At 40.9% G+C, this 18,371-nt stretch overlaps 1 protein-coding gene across 1 annotated transcript in view; it reads right to left on the reverse strand.

The window, feature by feature from the left end:
• Nucleotides 1-18,371, reverse strand: part of LOC108798590 (catenin delta-2-like) — a 177,878-nt gene that overhangs the window by 109,932 nt on the left and 49,575 nt on the right. Inside the window, exons 4-5 of the mRNA XM_018570352.1 lie at nucleotides 10,167-10,317; nucleotides 4,530-4,740 (exon numbers count right to left, since the gene is read on the reverse strand). Of these exons, the coding sequence (XP_018425854.1) occupies nucleotides 4,530-4,740; nucleotides 10,167-10,317 (362 nt within the window). The remainder of the gene's footprint in view (nucleotides 1-4,529; nucleotides 4,741-10,166; nucleotides 10,318-18,371) is intronic.

Genomic DNA, 18,371 nt, shown 5'->3' on the forward strand with positions numbered 1-18,371 from the left:
ACAAGCGGAAAATAGGCGACGAATGTGACTATTTTCTAACCCAGGAGGAAAGTCCAAATCTCCGATCACAGGATTCATCAGGGAAAGGGATGAAGAAATATCAGAAGTCCGAAAGGAAATCCGAGCCGCCGCTATGGACGGAGCAATTGTAGCATTCGAGGAGATCTCCAGGGGCAAATGGGAGGAGAGCCACGGTAGGCCCATTTGTGGAGCCCGTTACTCCATATCCACCCACCGCTTATGTATTGAATGGCAACACCAATCAATCAATCTTGTAAGGTGAGATACCCTATAATAAAGCTGAATATCGGGTAAGCCGGTGTTCTTATGAAGGATCATAGGCTATACGATAACTGGGAGCGTTTGGGGGACCACACAAAAGAAACAATATAATATTTAGAATGTTATCCTCTGGGCGAGTGGAAGCCAGTGCAGGGATTGGCAGAGGGGGGTTGCAGACACTGAGTGGTTGGTTAGTTTGATGAGTCTAGCAGCTGAATTTATGATGGACTGAAGGGGGGATAGTCTGTGTAGAGGTAGGCCAATGAGGACGGAAATGCAATAATCAAGATGAGAGATAACAAGGGAGTGGATGAGTAGTTTTGCGGTTTCATTGGTGAGGCAGGGGTGTATTTTGGAGATGTTACAAAGGTAAAGGCGGCAGGATTTGGATAGGGATTGGATGTGGGGCAGAAAAGTGAAGTCTGAGTCCAGAATGACACCTAGCACCTTGGCATGGGGGGGAAGGACAGATAGTTGTGTTATCAATCTCAAGTGAAAAGTTGGTGGAAGGTGCCCGGGCACTAGGAAATATCATGAGCTCAGTTTTTGACAGATTGAGTTTTAAAAAGTGTTGTGACATCCAGACTGATATGTCAGTTGTAGATTAGTGACATGCAAGCACACTGAGGGGGTGAGTTGTGGAGTAGAAATATATATTTGGGTGTCATCGTCATAGAGATGGTATTGGAAGCCATGTGAGGTTATTAACTGTAGATAGAAAAAAGAAGAGGTCCACGGACTGAGCCTTGGAGGACCCCTACACCAAGAGGAAGAGGAGGAGTTAGATTTGTAGGTGACCCAAAAGGAGCGCTTTTGTAGGTAGGAGGAGAACCATGAGAGAGCAGAGTCTTGTAGGCCAAGCGAGTGGAATTTAAAATTATTTAAAGACATTTTTCATTTTTATTGTTACCCTTTAAGTGATGTTAAAACCACCCAAGCCACGAGTTTGAATTCAAACTTTCTGGGTGTTCTAAAGTTCGAATTCGAACGGAACTCGGGCCTGTTCTGCCCATTACTACTCGACACAGCAAGGGGCAATAGGCAATAGAAAGGCACTGGTAGATGAAAACCACAGGGGGTCTTCCCACAGGACCGAGGAGATCAGTGCGAGAAAGAGACAAATCTGCAAGTCCCAGGAGGCACAAAACCAGATTGCAGGAGCTCACGTTACGATTACTCACAGTTTGCTGGAATCCAGGCCACTAGATGGGGTGCCCATGGGGTAGGACTGCTGATGGGACCGCGGGCCTCGGGCAGGCAGTGGGGTAGAGGGGCCTGGAGCAGGACAATCCATAGAAAAATCAAGCCAGATTGGGACAGGAACAGCCACTGGCTCCAAAAAAGAGAAAAGATCTGGAAAGCTGGTCTGGAGAATGCAGTTGGAAGCCACGACTCTCACAGGAGACGATCAAGTGGAAGGGATGTCCCCAACGGTAAGTTGTGCCAGCCGCCTGAATAACATCCAACATCAGCTGCAAAGTGCGGCGCATGCGAAGCGTGTGAGGGGACAAGTCTGGCATGACTTGAATCCTGGCCCCATCAAAATCTAGCGTGCCCTTGTTCCAGGCCTGACAGGGGATCTCCTCCTTGATAAAGTAGAAGTGCGCTCTGCAGAACACACCCCTTGGAAGGCCCAATGACGAGGCACGGATTCCCTGTGCTCTATGCATACGGTCAACTCCAATGCTGAGGTAGGTGGTTTGTCCAGATAAAGGTTGAGGAGCGCCAGAACTGTAGAATGCAAATCCGGGCCAGATTTGGTGGACAGCTGGGGGAAAAAAAGATCTCCAGTCTTCATCCCCATGCTGGGACAGGCTTGCATCTGATTGCACCGATCCGAGAGGAGAGTCCTCTGCAGGGAGTACAGGTGTAAGAATAGGCGAGGATGGCAGGCTTGGTTGGCAGGACTGGGCATGTGCTGACATAGGAAGGGACCTGTGCTGCTTTCTGTTGGAGGCCAAGCACGAGGCCACAGATCATGATGGCGCCATGTTGGAGGAAGGCTGCAGTTGTCTGCCAGTTCCCGGGCGGGTGAATAAGTCCAAAATGTCAGCCTGACGATGGTCCTAGGTGCTAGAGAGAGACCGCTCCTTTGGCATGAGGTACAAGTTCACCAGAAAAGTCTGTTGATCTGCAGTCCCGGTCAACCTACACAGAGCTCCTGGAAAGTGCTGCCTTACGCCACCATGTTCAGGACACGCCCCCTGATTCTTTCTTTTTATCTTTATTTCAGACTCGGCACAACCTACCATAGACCCTGTACAGCCCACCGTAGACCCCGCACAGCCCACTAAGACCCCGCATAGCCCTTCTGAGATCCTTCATTGGAGACATTAGGCCAGGAACCCGGAGCAGCATGTATGTAGCTTCATATTATTCTGTATTGATGTTTCATGCATTGCTGGCATGTGTAGTCCTCTATAGCTAGTTGGCATTCGGCATTGCTGTATAATGTATTGCTGGGATTTGTAGTCCTCTCTAGCTGATGGAATTATTCTGCATTACTGTATAATGTATCGTTGGGAATTGTAGTTCTCTACAGCTGGTGGTATTCTGCATTGCTGTATAATGTATTGCTGAGATTTGTAGTCCCTCTACAGCTTGAAGTCAGTGGCAGGACTACACAGTGGTGTCACAGCGGTTGCAGCTGGGACCGGGCCCTGGCACTTCACCACTGTCCTAAAATCATTAGTCTGTATTGTTTTAGAAAAACTGTCACATGACACTAAAAAAAGTATCAGTGAGTACTTGAGGAAAAGTATCAGTACTCGTACTTAGTCAGGAAAAAATGGTATCAAATCATCCCTAATGCCAACAAAATATTTCTAACAGCTACGAAATTCATAGTAATAAAAAAATTATTTTGGTTTGTGGATTCATTCTATATACAGTGTTGGAGTACATCCATTAAGAATTGGTTAGCACCTGTTTGTATGAGGGGAAGTACTGTATATATGCTGAAGGGCCTATCTTTAAATTTAAAGTACAGGCAGATATCAAAATCATAAAATTATGTAGCTATGTGGTAATTAAATATTAAAATGTATTTTACATGCAGCCAGCGAATGTATCTGAAAATGTAATCTAATTATCCTGTAATCAACTGTACAGCAGCACTGGGGGAGAAATAGCAAGTGCTAGGGAATAATCAGGTTCCATGGCAGTGCATGTTTTCGTACAGTGAACATGTGGACAGGAGAAGAGAGAAGACTGAGCAGAGGAATTATCTCATTGGTGTTCTGTTTCTCTTCCATGGTCCATTCAGCAAGCTGGAGATGTGTCTATTCTCCACTGTAGTATTGTAGGTGCAACATTATGTTATGTTATGAAGAGTAGAAAAAAGGAAATGGGAACACCCTGAGGCATGCAGAAAGACAGTAGGGAACTATGGCATGGAGATCTTGCGACCAATGTCATTTAGAGATAAAAGATGCCAGCTGGTATCCTAGTTAATCATGTTCCACATATAATTGAAATATAATTTTAGAAGGGTTGACTGTTTAAATGCATATTTCTGTAAGAAACTAAGTCATGACAAAGACAACTGGAGAGCAAAACCCAAGGAGAGCAAAAAAGGAAAAAATATTTTCGTTCAAAACGCAAGGCTGGTGGATCAACAGTTCAAAAACCCTTTAAACAGGACAATTCAAATTGTATGTACACACATATAATTAGCTGTTTTCCAAATGGACTCTTGCGTTGCTGACAAACTATCAAAGACCAAATGGTTCCCACTAATCAACGTCATTAAAGAGTCCAGATGGAACACAATTGTTTAATCAATGGTCAAAAAAGGCATAACCTTTGTATTTATATAGAAAAATATAAATGTTTATAAAACATTTATATTTTTCTATATAAATACAAAGGTTATGGCTTTATTTGATCATTGATTAAACAAACATGTGTTCCATCTGGACTGTTTAATGACGTTGATTAGTGGGAACCATTTGTTCTTTGATAAGAAACTAAGCCGTACAGTTTACTAGGTTTAACACATTGCTTTCTCACTCTTCACTAAATATTAAACTAATATGTAATTTCAGATAGCAAAAAAGACCTCTACTAAAGAGAATACTCTACTAGAGGAAAGAAGTCATTATATACCAACTAAGAATATACATGTCTATTATACAAGTTATTGTCTATTATATAAGTCCCATCAAAGGAATACTATTTATAATTATCAAAGTACCATGTAATGTACTGCATACAATATAAATTGTTAAAGCACAGTAGCAGCATACTTGTCTCCTTTGCTCTTCGAAATTCCAACAAGTTTTTCAATGCCTCCTGCATCTCGTAAGGCTTTGGCATTTTCCATATTTTTAGTTATAACTTCATGCAGGGTGCAGCATATAGCAGTGACAGTGTCATCAGACATAGCCTTGCTTGAAAGGGTGTTGCAGTTGTTCCCCCCAGGAAGACGGTGGACCAGGTCTCTCATGGCATACTTGCCTAAGTTAGGGAAACAGAATTTTTTAAAATTAAAAATACAATTATAAACACAGTATTACATAACTAGATTTTTTTGTACTTACACTAAAATACCATAGTAAAGGTTCACATATTGCACCACCGAAGCATTGTTGGCCTGGACTCATGCTGAATGCCCTTTAGCCTCAGCAGGGCCAGAAACTAAATTAGTTACTAAATTATGTGAAGGCCTAGAAAAGTGCAAAAAGATTAATTGGAAACAATAGAAACACTTTTACACAGTAAAGAAGGGTGCACTCTTGCTTGCGTCTTCTTAGCCTCACAACACTTGTCCAAGGGATCTCTGAACAGTTTAAACTCAAAAGGAAAGCTGTGTGAGAGCCTTTGAATATGTGTATGGTCGGCCAACATTTTAAAGAAATAAATCCTACAGATAATGACCAAGTTCAACAAGGTTGCGTTTAGGCAGGAGACCAAATGATTGGAGTCCAGTGTGGTATCACAGAAACATTTACAGGGTTATTCACAAAAGAGTGAAGAGTTTGGAGAAGGCAGGAGAAGTGAACAATCTAGGCCAAAATAGATGATGTGGAAACATTTTCCAATTCAGCTATGTTGTCCTAGACTGTTCACTTCTCCTGCCTTCACCAAACTCTTCACCCTTTAGTGAATAACCCTGTTAGTGCCTGCGTCATCTGCTCTATCATTTAGATGAGGTTTTGCTGTGCATTCTCCTAGACCAGGTCCTGGTGTAAAAGCCTGGACCAATCAGCAACTGATTGTAACATCAGGAACGAAACCAAGACAGGTCACAGGAGGGAACCTGTAATGATCTTGAGAGAAGTTCCAGCTTCCTGTCTATAGGTTCATTAAAATATGGCACATTCTCGACAGGGATGAAAGTCTCCTTGTTAAGGAAATAAAAATGTACATACACCACTAGAGGTGTAGCTTACTTTTTAGAAAAGGCCTCTACAAAACGAATAAGGTTCATAAAATGCTTGGGAAGGGAAAAAGACCTATATGGTTACTTCAATTCTATCAAAGGAAAGACCTTATCTGAGCACTTAGGCTTGTAGTAACCCAGAGCATCCACCATACTAGACGAAGGGAAGATAGGACTTTCAAGTTCAAGGTTTTAATAACTGCCTGAATGAGACCTGGAACCATTTCCTTTTGTTTGAAAAGAAGGGCTGTGGACTGTTCTTCCTGCTAAGTGAACACAGGGATTCTGCCTTCTGCTGCAGAGGGTATTGGATGAAATCAGGCAATCCAAATTAGACAAGAAATTAAGAGATGGAGGGGATTCTTCCTGTAACCACACCGATCAAACTGAGTATACCGATCAAACTCTATTGTTGTATCTCGGATATACTGCAACCCTAACCCTCTCTCCTAGTTGATACTAAGCAATAAATACTGAAAAGACTCTACGACTCGAGCCTGTTCTATCCTAAAGTGTCGGTGTTGCTGGAGTTAAGGAAAAGGGCTGGTGGCTGGCAAAACAGGTAGGAGAACCTAGTTCATATCCAGCGGCTCCTCTCGTGGTGAGTGCTACATTAGTATATGACTAATGTAGTTAATGTATATGACTGACGCATGTCAGTAGGACAGAGATTCCATTAATTGTATTTATCTATGATTGATCTTTTCATGTAATGTTGAACCTTAATTTTAAATATATAATAATATTTTGGAAATGTACAAATATTGATGTATTGATTACTAGATCCTTATGATTATTATAGGCACCTCCGTATTTTCCTGATGAAGCCTTGAGCGAAACATGTTGAAAACTGGACACATCATAGATCTACTGAACATTTATGGATGAATTTATTTATGCAATTATATAAAGAGATATATGTTATTGTCATATACACAGTATGTATCTATATGTGATCCAGGGATGTTTTGTATCATTTAAATGATATCACCAATCTGTCATCTTAAGTATTTTAATAAAGAATATATATATTTTTATACAATAAGCGACTTGTATGTGCAATTTTGAACTGGGTCCCCTTGCATTTGATGACACTTTTAAAGCCCCATTTCTCTATTTTTGTTTTTGTATTCTATAAACTTAGGGGTGTGGTGTCCTAGTTCGTGTGGTGATTCGCAATTTTGTGTATTAGTATATATTATCAAGTCCGTCATGTCAAAATCACAATATATTTTGGTTTCAGGACTGTAGCAATCTATTTAAACTTTTTTGTTTGCAGCTGCTCCTTACCCTCAAGGTACTGTTGCTACGCACGTAGCAGAAGTATCAGATACTGCTGAATAAATGTTCAGTTATTTATATCAATACATAATGGCAGACTGGTGCACCATTAGCCACTAAAAGGTGCAGGAAAATGTAAAATTAAAGAGGACCTTAATTCTAGAGTTAAGTTTGCTTTAATCAATCAGGCAGGTCTTAAGGAGAGTAGAAGAAATAGGAGGCTTTAAGTGCAACATGTTGCGTTAGGTGTTGAATATGTTTTTGGTGCACTTTTTTTCTGGAAGCCTAAGAAAAAGCAAGCCTTTTGGAGCAAAACACTTGAAGCAAGCATTCTGGGAAAGTTATATCAGCAGAGCATTGCTGGGAAATTTAATCTCAGTGAAAGGCATTTTCCTCCCCTGAGATGATGTGCATGGTCACATGTGCCAATTTTCAGGAAGTAAAAGGAGATCTAGTAACCTGCCCTTAGTAAACATGGCCACTGTCAGAAGACTGGGGACAAAAAGACAAATAAGGTATGAAGAGATATGGGTAAAGGTTCACTTTAATTATATACTCCAGACTTTTCTAAAAGAACACTTTTATTGTACATGACCTACAGAGATATGTGAGTGGTTTAAAGAAAGGAAACCAGCCACAGTCGAGGCTGCAGCCAATTTGACAGGCAAACGTTTGCCCATTTAAAATAATTACGGACAATTTCCTTCATATATTAAAATGTTATCTGCCCCTCTCCTTCTACCAACGCAAAAGGAAATGTCATTCAATGTGGGGATGAACAGATATAGTCCTAATATCCGTTGAAAAGCCTCAAAGACTGTACGTACCAAACAATGTTATACATGAACCAATATTGCTGTAAAATAATCTGTCCACATGAAACTTGATCCAATATAAAACAAATATTCACAGACAATAAGCATAACATACTTATATATCCCCTTTAGAAGAATTCTTCATGTTAAATAATTAACCAAAGTTGCTATGACATAATGTTTAGTTAAATCTCAATACAATATGAGACAATTAGCCACAGGCAAAAATTACTTATTCAGATGAAGAATAACACACTTGTATGCTCCTTTCAGTAAAAGAAGCCCTCTCTATCAAGGACATTGCTAAAAAATATGGGATTCACCACTCAATGCTTATGATGGTCAAACAGCTGCAAAAAACAAATTAAGTTTCAACTGAAGGATCTGATCTACAAATTCACTAACTTCCCCAGTTAAACAACCCCCTACTAGGCCTACCTGTCGGATCTTTTAGTGACCGATGAACCTTCGACAATATAAAGGAACTGGTATTTTAGGATCCAACTCCTTCAAGAATTCAACTGTAGATATGTTAATTTAAACAAATTCTCTTATAATACCACAAAATTACCACCTTTGTCATCATGTTGTAGCTCTTTCAGTGCCACACTTTCAGTCTGTGTTAAATTATTCAGGGCTCCAGTCTTAAAGTTGATATACACCAACTCTTTGGCTATACTCATCTTAAAGTGCCTGAACTTTTATTCATAGTTAGAAAGGATTTAAATTGGTTTCTACTTTGTAAAAAACTTAGCCTGACTTTCTTCTGGTCCTCCTCTATTTGACAATTCTAGCTTAGTAGGTCTAAAACCGGAAAAAGGAAGGTCAGAGACTGAGTCAGTGGGAAAGGAAGAGAGGGCCCATTTGTGGCCCTAACGGTCCAAGAACTCAAGCATGGCTAAAGGTTTTCTTATGAATTTAAACATAATAGTTGAAAATTCCTCGTGAGATAAGCAAGAGGAAGGGGTAAGCCTGAAGGGGTTAACGATGCCCCTGAGAAGGGAAGCCAACATAGGCAGGGTGCAGTGGTCTGTACTATCAATGTCAGGGCACCTAAAGGAGGCCCTACAGATCTCACTATGGTGTAAGCTAAGCAAGAGCCTGTGTGACCCCCTGTGCCACCCCCTTTCCACTTGTGATCCACCATTGGTATACATGAGTGTGATTCTAGTCCCCAAACGGATACTCACACTTCCACTGCAGTGTGGAATGGGAATGTTTTACAAGCCTAAGTGTGTGCAAGGAGTGAGCCTGAGCATGGTCTGAAGGGCACGTGTGTCATGAAAAATGCAGTATGCTTGCATAGCACATCTAATCAGAGGGAGACTGTGTAAGTCCAGTGAAGGTGTCTGGGCCAACTACCTGAAAATGGTGCCAAATTTAAATTTGATCTCTTTTCATCCTCCAATGTTAACCTGGTGGCTGTGGAGTAGCAACCACAAGTTCCCCCAAAGGGAAAAGCTCCCTGATATACCACAGTATTGTTGCGTCTGCAGACCCTGCAGGTGGTGGTGGTGCTGGGGACAAGCCCTGTGCAGTAGTCTTTGCCCCTCCAAAGGGCACACTCACACAGGAGTTTACAGTAACTGGGATTCCATCACATGGGTGCACCTGAGCCCTGGAACTATGGGACACCCTGTAGCTACTCATCATGTTGCACAAAGTGGGCGCCCAAAGCAGAATCCAATACACAAAGGACAACATTTCAAGCTGGCCCCTAAAGTTTTAGTTCGGTCCCCATGCCTTGCTGAGGAGTAACTGATCCAGAAACTGCAAACATGAGCTACGGCTGCTCTGCAGCACTGAAAAAAAGTAGAAGAAAAAACATCTTGATAAAAGGTAAAAAGGATTTCCTTCTCTTAGAGCAGAGAGAAGATGTCCATCTCCTAAGGACACTAGCAAGTTGGGAGTGGGAGGAATTATAATGGGCTGTCCTTTTCAGTTTTGCTCACCAGTGCCCAATCTCCTGAAGGTGGTAAGGTAACTCAATTGTTTTATATAACCAAGCCTGTGCCCCGTGATGCACAACCTAAAAAATATGTTTTTATTAAAACATAACCTGTTGATTTATAACATCATCAGGCATGCTCAGTCAGACAAATGGCATTGTGCAAAGAATAATAGCACATACTGTAGCAACCGAAAGGGATTTACGTTTTAGTGATATAACTGAAATAAAAGGGATATCCAACTGCTGAGGATCCTATGGGCTACTGTGTTACACACTCTAATTATGCTATTTGTTGTGTTTAATGAAATAGACAGCATAAATGGATATATTAATTTTATACTCACAGAAAGTTTTTGTCATGATGTTAGTTTTGTCAAGAATGAAGATGTTTAACTGGATAACACATGCAGCAATTAAAAATTGCATGTAGGAAAAAAAAACACAAAGAACTTACCTATTAGTTCTTTATTTCTAACATCTAAGGCCATATTCCGTAAAGCAGTAGCAACAGCACACACCACTCTGTCATTGTCTATTCGAAGGAGCTCCACCAAAATTGGCAGTCCTTTTTCTTTTCGAACAGCAGCACGAATATATATAGACCACTAAAAAACAATTTAAAGGCAGTTGTTTGTTGTATATGATATTGAGTAGGTTAATACACAATACATGTCAATTTAAAGTTGCAACCACTCCATCCCAAAATCACACTATTCTAAATACAAAAAATACCTTCTTTATGCCCTAGTCAGAGAACCTAATACACATTGGTTTCTCTAGAACTGTAGTTATATGAAATAAAGCAGAGGAGGTAAATGAGGGAGGTCACAATGGTTGAAATTTAAAGCCTCACTAGCTTGAAATGGTTTCCTCATCTTATTCATCAAACTGCTGTTGCTTATATTCATGTTAGCAAACCCTGCTGTGGGAGTATTAAAGAAAGGTGCAATGTTCCTATTCATTTTTCTAGCTATGAGTATAGGTACATGTAGGTACATGTAGGTACATATATGTAGTGATAGATACAACTTTTAAACCTGTTGTCATGCCTAGAAAATATTGAGTTAGAGGGAGGAGGGAGAAAGGTTTTTCATCAGGAAGCAAGAAATATTAAACACAGTATGACGATATTGAGGTCTGCTGAACCTCAAACTGATTGAAGAGAATAGGAAGTCATACTGAAACAGTGCTGCCCCAACATTTTTACAAAATGTGTAAGTCTGTGATAAATCATTTATATTTAAATCTGTTGTTTGTGTCCAGTAAGAGGCGACAACTTTTAAAAGCGTATTTGGGATTAAAAACCCCATACAACAGAATGCAACCAGCTCTTGTAAATCAAGCTGAACAAACAAAACTTCTTGTAGGATCATAAATCCTGATTCATCCATGATGATCTAGAGAACCTCTTAAGGTCTAAATGACTGTTATCAGCATTACGTTTTTACTTTAAAGCTCAAGCAGAGCTTAACAGGCCTTAATGCCTCTTTCAAATAGTCTAACAGAACAGTTTATAACAATACACATTCCGAGTCTTGTTTTCTATTTTTTTAACCTGAAGTAGAACTGGCAAGATCTATTTATAATTTGTATTGCCTGCTATGACAAAGCTACATTATTGACAAGTATTTACACAAACGCATAAGAGAATTACAATCAGTTTGATACCTGACATGCCTCGACTATCTTGTGCAAGAGGCTAATTGTTCACATTACATGTCCCAAAAGATTTATACATGCAAATTATTTCATGTTTACTCTTTCAAATTAAACATTTTCTTTCTACTCAATAAGAAGTTGGTTGTCAAACTGTAAAATATTGTCATCTGGAAACTATCATAAACACTTCCGACACCCCCTCACCACACCCTCTGAACCTTTGATTGGTTATGTAATTTCTGTAAATGCTCTTCTTAAGGACCAGAGAAGATGGCTGCATCTGCAATCTGCAGCTCTCAATTTTCCATTAAAATGTTGCATAAATTCTGAGACTCATTTTGAGGGCCAATTACTTTGTCAAATTCGGACTCTGATGGGACCAAAGACCAGATGAGCTTTTTACTTTTAAACCTATTTATTTTGCTGCTGCTTACTGTCTATATCTCTTTCTGTAAATATTGTTTTCGCTGTTTTTCTATTCTTTCATTAAAATGATCTTTAAAATATTTAGATACTGTGAAGTGTAAATGTGCCTTCACAGATCTGGAAGATTAGCAGGGAGCACAAGGTTCAAAAAATCCTAGGACCCCTTTGCAACAGTAATTTGGAGCTAAGAAAAAGAGACAGTATACACGGTTTCCTCCAGTGATTCTCACTAGAAGCCTCTCACTGGCAGACAGCAGCTGCCCAGGGGAAGAAGTGTGTGTTAACCCCGGGATAACTGTTTTACCCCAATGGTTGCTGTGAGTATTTGCTGTGCTGGGACTGTTGTGTACTGCTATCAGCTTTGGGGGCTTGTAGGTCGTAGCCACCTCGCTAATAACAACCTTTTGGACCCCTTTCAGTCCGGCTTTTGCCCCAAACACTCCACTGAAACCGCCCTCCTTAAACTCACCAATGATCTAATAACCGCTAAAAGCAACGACCACTATTCCTTACTCTTGCTATTAGACCTCTCTGCTGCTTTTGACACTGTTGACCACCCGACCTAGGACTGGAAATGCTCCAGGCATTGTGTGCTCTGCATGGAGTAAGATTGTCACTGGCGTTGGATCACTGTGTAGTTTCCCCAGGCCTCTATTTTTTGAATTGTTGGAACCCTGACCCTTTGTTTGATATATTTGTTTTGCAATAACTGCTATCTCTGGCTGTGTTGAAACCCTCTCAATGAATGCCCTGCACATTGAGTCCAATGTGCTTATCCCCAGGGTGCTCTCTCTCTGCTCTGTTCGTTTGTCACGGATTGGAAAGAATAACAAGTAGGGATATGCATTAGCTTGGCGCGAACCAAGTTCACCCGAGTGCGCTTGAGGAGTGTGGAGGGTATGACTGGAGGTAGTATGTGAAGAGAAGCAGCAGTGTTGAGTGTATGAGAGATGGCAGTATATGCAGGAAAGAGAGCTAAGGGTATGATAGAATGCAATATGTGGAAAGGAGTGTGGATAATGGGATGTGGTATGGGAGAGGAGTTCAGGGGGTGTTAAAGATGCCTGAATGTGCAGGGAAGGAATATGCATGGAATGATCCCAATGTTTTTGAAAGTAGGTGAGAAAAGGAGGTTGTGACAGCATACATAATGTACAGACAGTGTGTGTAAGACATAGGGGCAAAATAGTGGGAATGTGGGAGGATAGGGCAGACTTTTGCAGGCCAATTTTCTTTTTAATGTGTTGGCAGATTCTCTTTATGGAGACATCAGGGGTTTGTTAGACACTTGGTGCCTCCCCCTTGTATCAGATACATATGGAGGCAGAAAGTGTGTGTTATGGCTGGGTTCTGTGACTAAATATGCAGTCTGCCTGCTCTGAAAGAGTGTGCATGTGTGATTGTGTGTGTGTGTGTGTGTGTGTGTGTGTGTGTGTGTAAGATGACAATAAAGGGGAAGAGAAGAGGTAAAGAAGCAGACACACAGGAGGAGATTGTAACATTGCTAAGGACAGTGTGTGGGGGAGTGTAAAATTAGGGAGGCAAGCAGACACAGAGAGATGCAGCACGACTCTGGGTACTGTGACTAAAAATGTGCTCTGCCTGCCTGTATGCATATGCTAGCACAATATGGCAATACAGGGAATAGTGAAGAGAGTAAGAAGCAGAGTTACAAGAGGTGAATGTAACATTGCTAAGGAGAGTGTGTGGGGTGAGTGCAACAAGCACATAGATGCCATAGATACTGGGAAGTGCGTGTGCTGGAAGCAGGAAATACCAGTGGGGTGGTGGGACTGCTAGACCATGCTCTTTTCAGCTACATTCAAGGCTGCAGTGGAATACCCAGTGACAAATTAAGAATTGCATTTTCCATTAAAAGAGAAGTATGGCCCAACCTTTTTTGGCTATAGTTCTCTTTTGGGTGACAGGAGGACATTTACTAATGTCCTCCTGTTACCCAAAACTCAGCGAATAGCGGGCTACTGCCTGCTATATGTTGACAGCGCAGAGTCGCGCTGCAGCCAGGAAAGATCCACCCCCATTGCCTGATTGACAGCTGATTGACAGCTGGCTCTGCCTCTCTAGAGGCAGAGTCGGCTGTTCCCGTCCCTTCCCTGTCTGTCCCTCCAGTCAGTGATGGAGGGGACTTCCCTGCAGGAAGTGGTGAGTGACAGCTCTCTGCAGGGAGAAGATATTGAACTGAAATATATATATATATATATATATATATATCTATCTACACACAGTATATATACACAGTATATCACTGCATATTAGGTAAAATGTTGACCCATTCAAATACTAGTTCATGCAGGACCTCACACATTTACTCATATCTGCTGAATACACGAATAGGTTCAAGTTTGTTTTTTCAGTAACATTTACCAGAGATTGTAGGTTTGCCACCCTTCAGCGACAAGCAACCGGTAATTTGTATTTTTTTTATATGTTAATCTATAAGTGCTGATATACTAGATTAACCGGATCTGAAACCGGAACATACAGTATGTGAAGAGCAGCAAAGCAGCTACTAATAATAGAAATAAAAAAACACTACTATACACCCATTATATTATAAACACTGCTTCTGCATTGTGTTCCTATGAGTTTGCTTAGTTTATATGTCAAGTACAAAGTGAAGAAAGTGAACTTAACACAAGAAATGGTAAACTGTTTTCAACCAAGCATAACAGCTTACCTGAAAACCAGCTCTTTCCAATTTGTGTGGCATATGATATGATTTGATCCCCTTTGGATCTTCCTGGGTATGAGCAGAGACAGGAGATCACAATGACCCAGACATGAAAGCAGTAACCCCAGCTCAGGAGCTGCGCTGCTTTTGCTCAACAGCCTCAGGTTCATTAGTTTTGTACTGTGCATGACTCACTTGCCTTTGTTATTGTCAGGGTTTCTTCCCCTTGCTCCTCCAGTTGGCTGCAGCATGCATTGTTTGCAGTATGTCTGGCACAGTCTGTTCACACTTTGGCATCTGACCTCTGGCTTGGCATCGACTATGTCCTGGACTTCCTCTATTGTTTTTTGCCATTTTTGTTTATTGATATTTTCAATAAACCCCTTTTTAATTTTAACCTGCACTTTAGTTTCTGTCTGGTTTCTTGGTTTCCTAACAGTCATACATAAATGTGAGAAAAGACAGACTTCTAGATTGTAAGGAATAACCCCTGATGGGGATTAAGTACTTCCACTCCACCCATTATCCAGAAATCCAAATGCATGTGTTTGACTGCTTTAGCACAATGTTGAGGAAGTGAAAAAAAGTTAATGCTTCCCAATAAATAATCTTACTAGTTGAGTGAGGAAGAAGAGTGCAAAACTCCATAATGGTTTACCAGAGTATACTTATAGGGGATTCTTTACCATGAAGTGGTCATGCAGTATATGTAAAAAAAAAAAAAAACATGCTTAAAATAACATATAAGCTATACTGATTAGGTCAAAAGAGATATTGACAGCTTGGTAGAAATATTTTTTATTTTATAATATAAACACCAAATACCAAGTGACGAGTGGTGCCTTTCTCAGAAAAGTGGTGTCATACAGAATCCATGATAAATACAGGGGCACAGAAGAAAAAGATTAGGGGATAAATAAAAAATAAAATGTATGTTAAAAAAGGTACAGACATAGCTAGTAACAATCAAGAGTATTAATGATCATCCATTTCTGACAATACAGTATGTCTAAATGTAGCATAAATTCATATAAGATCATGCCATCTTTTATTTCCTCATTATTATTAAAGCGACATAAAGGAATATAGTAGATGTGCACCGAAAGGAAATTTTAAAAATCGAAACAAAACCGAAAATAAAAAAAATGTCAGGCCGAAACCAAAATTCTTTTTAACCTTTTAAAAAATTTTTAAATATTGTATTTTTATTTCTTTTTGTCAAATTTTTTATTTTTTACTTTACTGTTGGGGGCTTCAGGGAAATATTAAGGGTCTAAACAGATCCCTGATAATTCCCTTTTAAAATAGAAAAAGAGATTGAGAACAAGAGTCCTCAATCTCGTTTTCTGCAGCCCCTATTATAAAGGAACATGAAGCCCCTATTTAACAGAAAGTGATGTATACTCAATTATTTACAAAACACTCAGCGATCACTATATATATGTGACTAATTTTTTAAGCTTTTTTTTTTACACTTAACAAGCCCTCTATGTGATATCAAAGAGGATGTGACAGGTGTGACAGATCTATTAGACCCCCTAATATCACCTACAGACCCCAAAGAAGCTGATGAAGCACAGATCATGCTTCATCATCTTCTTTCCTGGCCACAGCAGCCAGAGAAATGACAGACTGAAACCGGAAGTGATATACTACACATCGCTTCCAGGTTCAGTGATCGGAGGGGAGATCAGCTGCTGGAAGTGTGCTCATCTCCCTCCGATCAAAGTGCACAAACCTGCCATGCCAGTCCAAGGCTTACATGGGGGACAACAGAACCCGGGATAGCCGGCATAGGCAGCGGAGGAGAGGGTGTACACACTCCCCAGCTTCATACAAGCAATCCGTTATAGCCGCCCGACGACGGCTGTAAAAAACAGTATCAAGATCTGGGGATAACCACTTCAGGACAGTGCCATTTATGTACATATGGCAGTCCTGAAGTGGTTAATATTGTTATTATACAGGATTATGTATCACCAAGAGTTTGCACAGCGCTTTATGAAAGTGTTACCGGTAAATGGTGAATGAGAAGAAATATGTAATGTGCCATAGGCATCTATAAATGAGGTGCAGATTGATTGATTTTCTCCATTCAGATCGGCATCTAACAGGTTACACAGCAGGGAAATCCTCCCCGCTGTGTAACCTGTCATGGACGGAGCGCCTCAGCAGTGAGGAGCAAGTGAGGGACAGGGAGGCTCCTCCCTGTCCCCTCCCTTCCTCCTCTACACTGGCTTGGGGACGGGCTAGGGGCGGACTTCGTCCGGTGGGGGCAAAGCTTTGTCAGTCAGGGGGTGGGGCTTCTGTGGGTGGGGGGCGGGGCTGGGGAATGCCTCACCCAGAGCAAGAGGTACGGCACGTCACTGAAATGTAGTGAGCATAGATATGGGGGAAGGGAATATTGCTATGACTAAGGCACAGCAAGGCTAAAACATGTAAGCAGTTTTGCTTTGATAAACTTTACTGAATTAAATAAAGAAACATTCGGAGGAAATTCCTCGGGTGCTTGCCTGATCTGAGCATATCTAAAAAATATAGTCACTGATATATCATAATAAAAGTATCATGGGAGAAGGTGCAAAGAGAGCTGGCCTAGAGTAGAGAGATTTATTTATACTCTTTGTACTTACAGCTAACGAACTATATGCAGAGCACTCAGCAGCATGCAGGTCAACCATGTAAAGCTGTGCTTTAAACCTTTAGCTGCCAAGCCCTGCGTTACACGTTTGACCTCAGCTGGACAGGCCACTTTTGCAATTTTTCACCTTTTTTTATTTTCAACTGCCACTTTTAGAGTTTGTAAAAGATCCCCCAAACCATACATTTCCTGAAAGCACAGGACTGGTAGAAAAAAAGAGATGGTGCTACTAATTTTGTAGGCGATAATTGCGCAAATGTTTATCAAATCAATATTAAACCAATAAAAATACACAATTAAATCGATACAAGCACACTAAAATCAGTTTCAGTGCACACAAAAAAACACTTTCCGACTAAAACTGTATTGTGTTAATAAATAACAAATATTTGTCAATTTTAAATTGCGCCGATTTGTGAAACGGTAAAAAAATGAAGGAAGCAAAACTGTAAATAAGCAGCTCATGCTAAACATTTGTGTTAACGCCTAATCTGCAGTGCCATTTGTGTGCTGTGTTGGTGTGTGTTGTGATAAAATGATGCAACCTTACATTCAATCTCAACACACGGCATTGCGCTACCACAGAGTTGAATTAATGCTATTTAATAAAGGTAAAGGAAAAAAAACAAGCACACTGTTGCACATGTATGTTATGTGTGTGTGTATGTGTGTGTGGGAGGGGGTTGTGTTTTATTTATTTTTTAACAATTTATTTTTATTTTTTACTGCAGGGTCTAAACCAGGGGTCAGCAACCTTAAACACTCAAAGAGCCATTTGGACCCGTTTGCCACAGAAAAGAAAACACTGGGAGCCACAAAACCCTTTCGACATCTCAAAAGAAGATAACACTGCAAACCTCTTTTTTTATCTTTATGCTATGTATAGCATGTATAAGTATATGTGGGCTTAGTAACGCACTGGACTCTGGGCTTAGTAACGCACTGGGCTTAGTAACACACTGGAATCTGGGCTTAACTGAGACCCCACAGAGCCCACCTGAGAGTGACCCTGCAGAGCACACCATAGATCCTGCACAGCTCATCTGAGACTCTATGGTGGGCTCTGCAGGGCCTCAGGTGAACTGCTCGCCGGGGTCCCCTTTCCTGTACCTCCTCCCAACTCACACACTTCTCTCCCGCCGCCTGTTACTAGGGACGCAGCCAGGAGAGGAAGTGAGTTACAGAACCCGCCCCCTTGCTGAGAAGCCCGTCGGCAGTGCGGTTCCCCGGGACCCTGCACT

Source organism: Nanorana parkeri, unplaced genomic scaffold (genome assembly GCF_000935625.1).
Source record: "Nanorana parkeri isolate BGI_ZX_2015 unplaced genomic scaffold, ASM93562v1 scaffold1512, whole genome shotgun sequence".
Lineage (NCBI taxonomy): Eukaryota > Metazoa > Chordata > Amphibia > Anura > Dicroglossidae > Nanorana > Nanorana parkeri.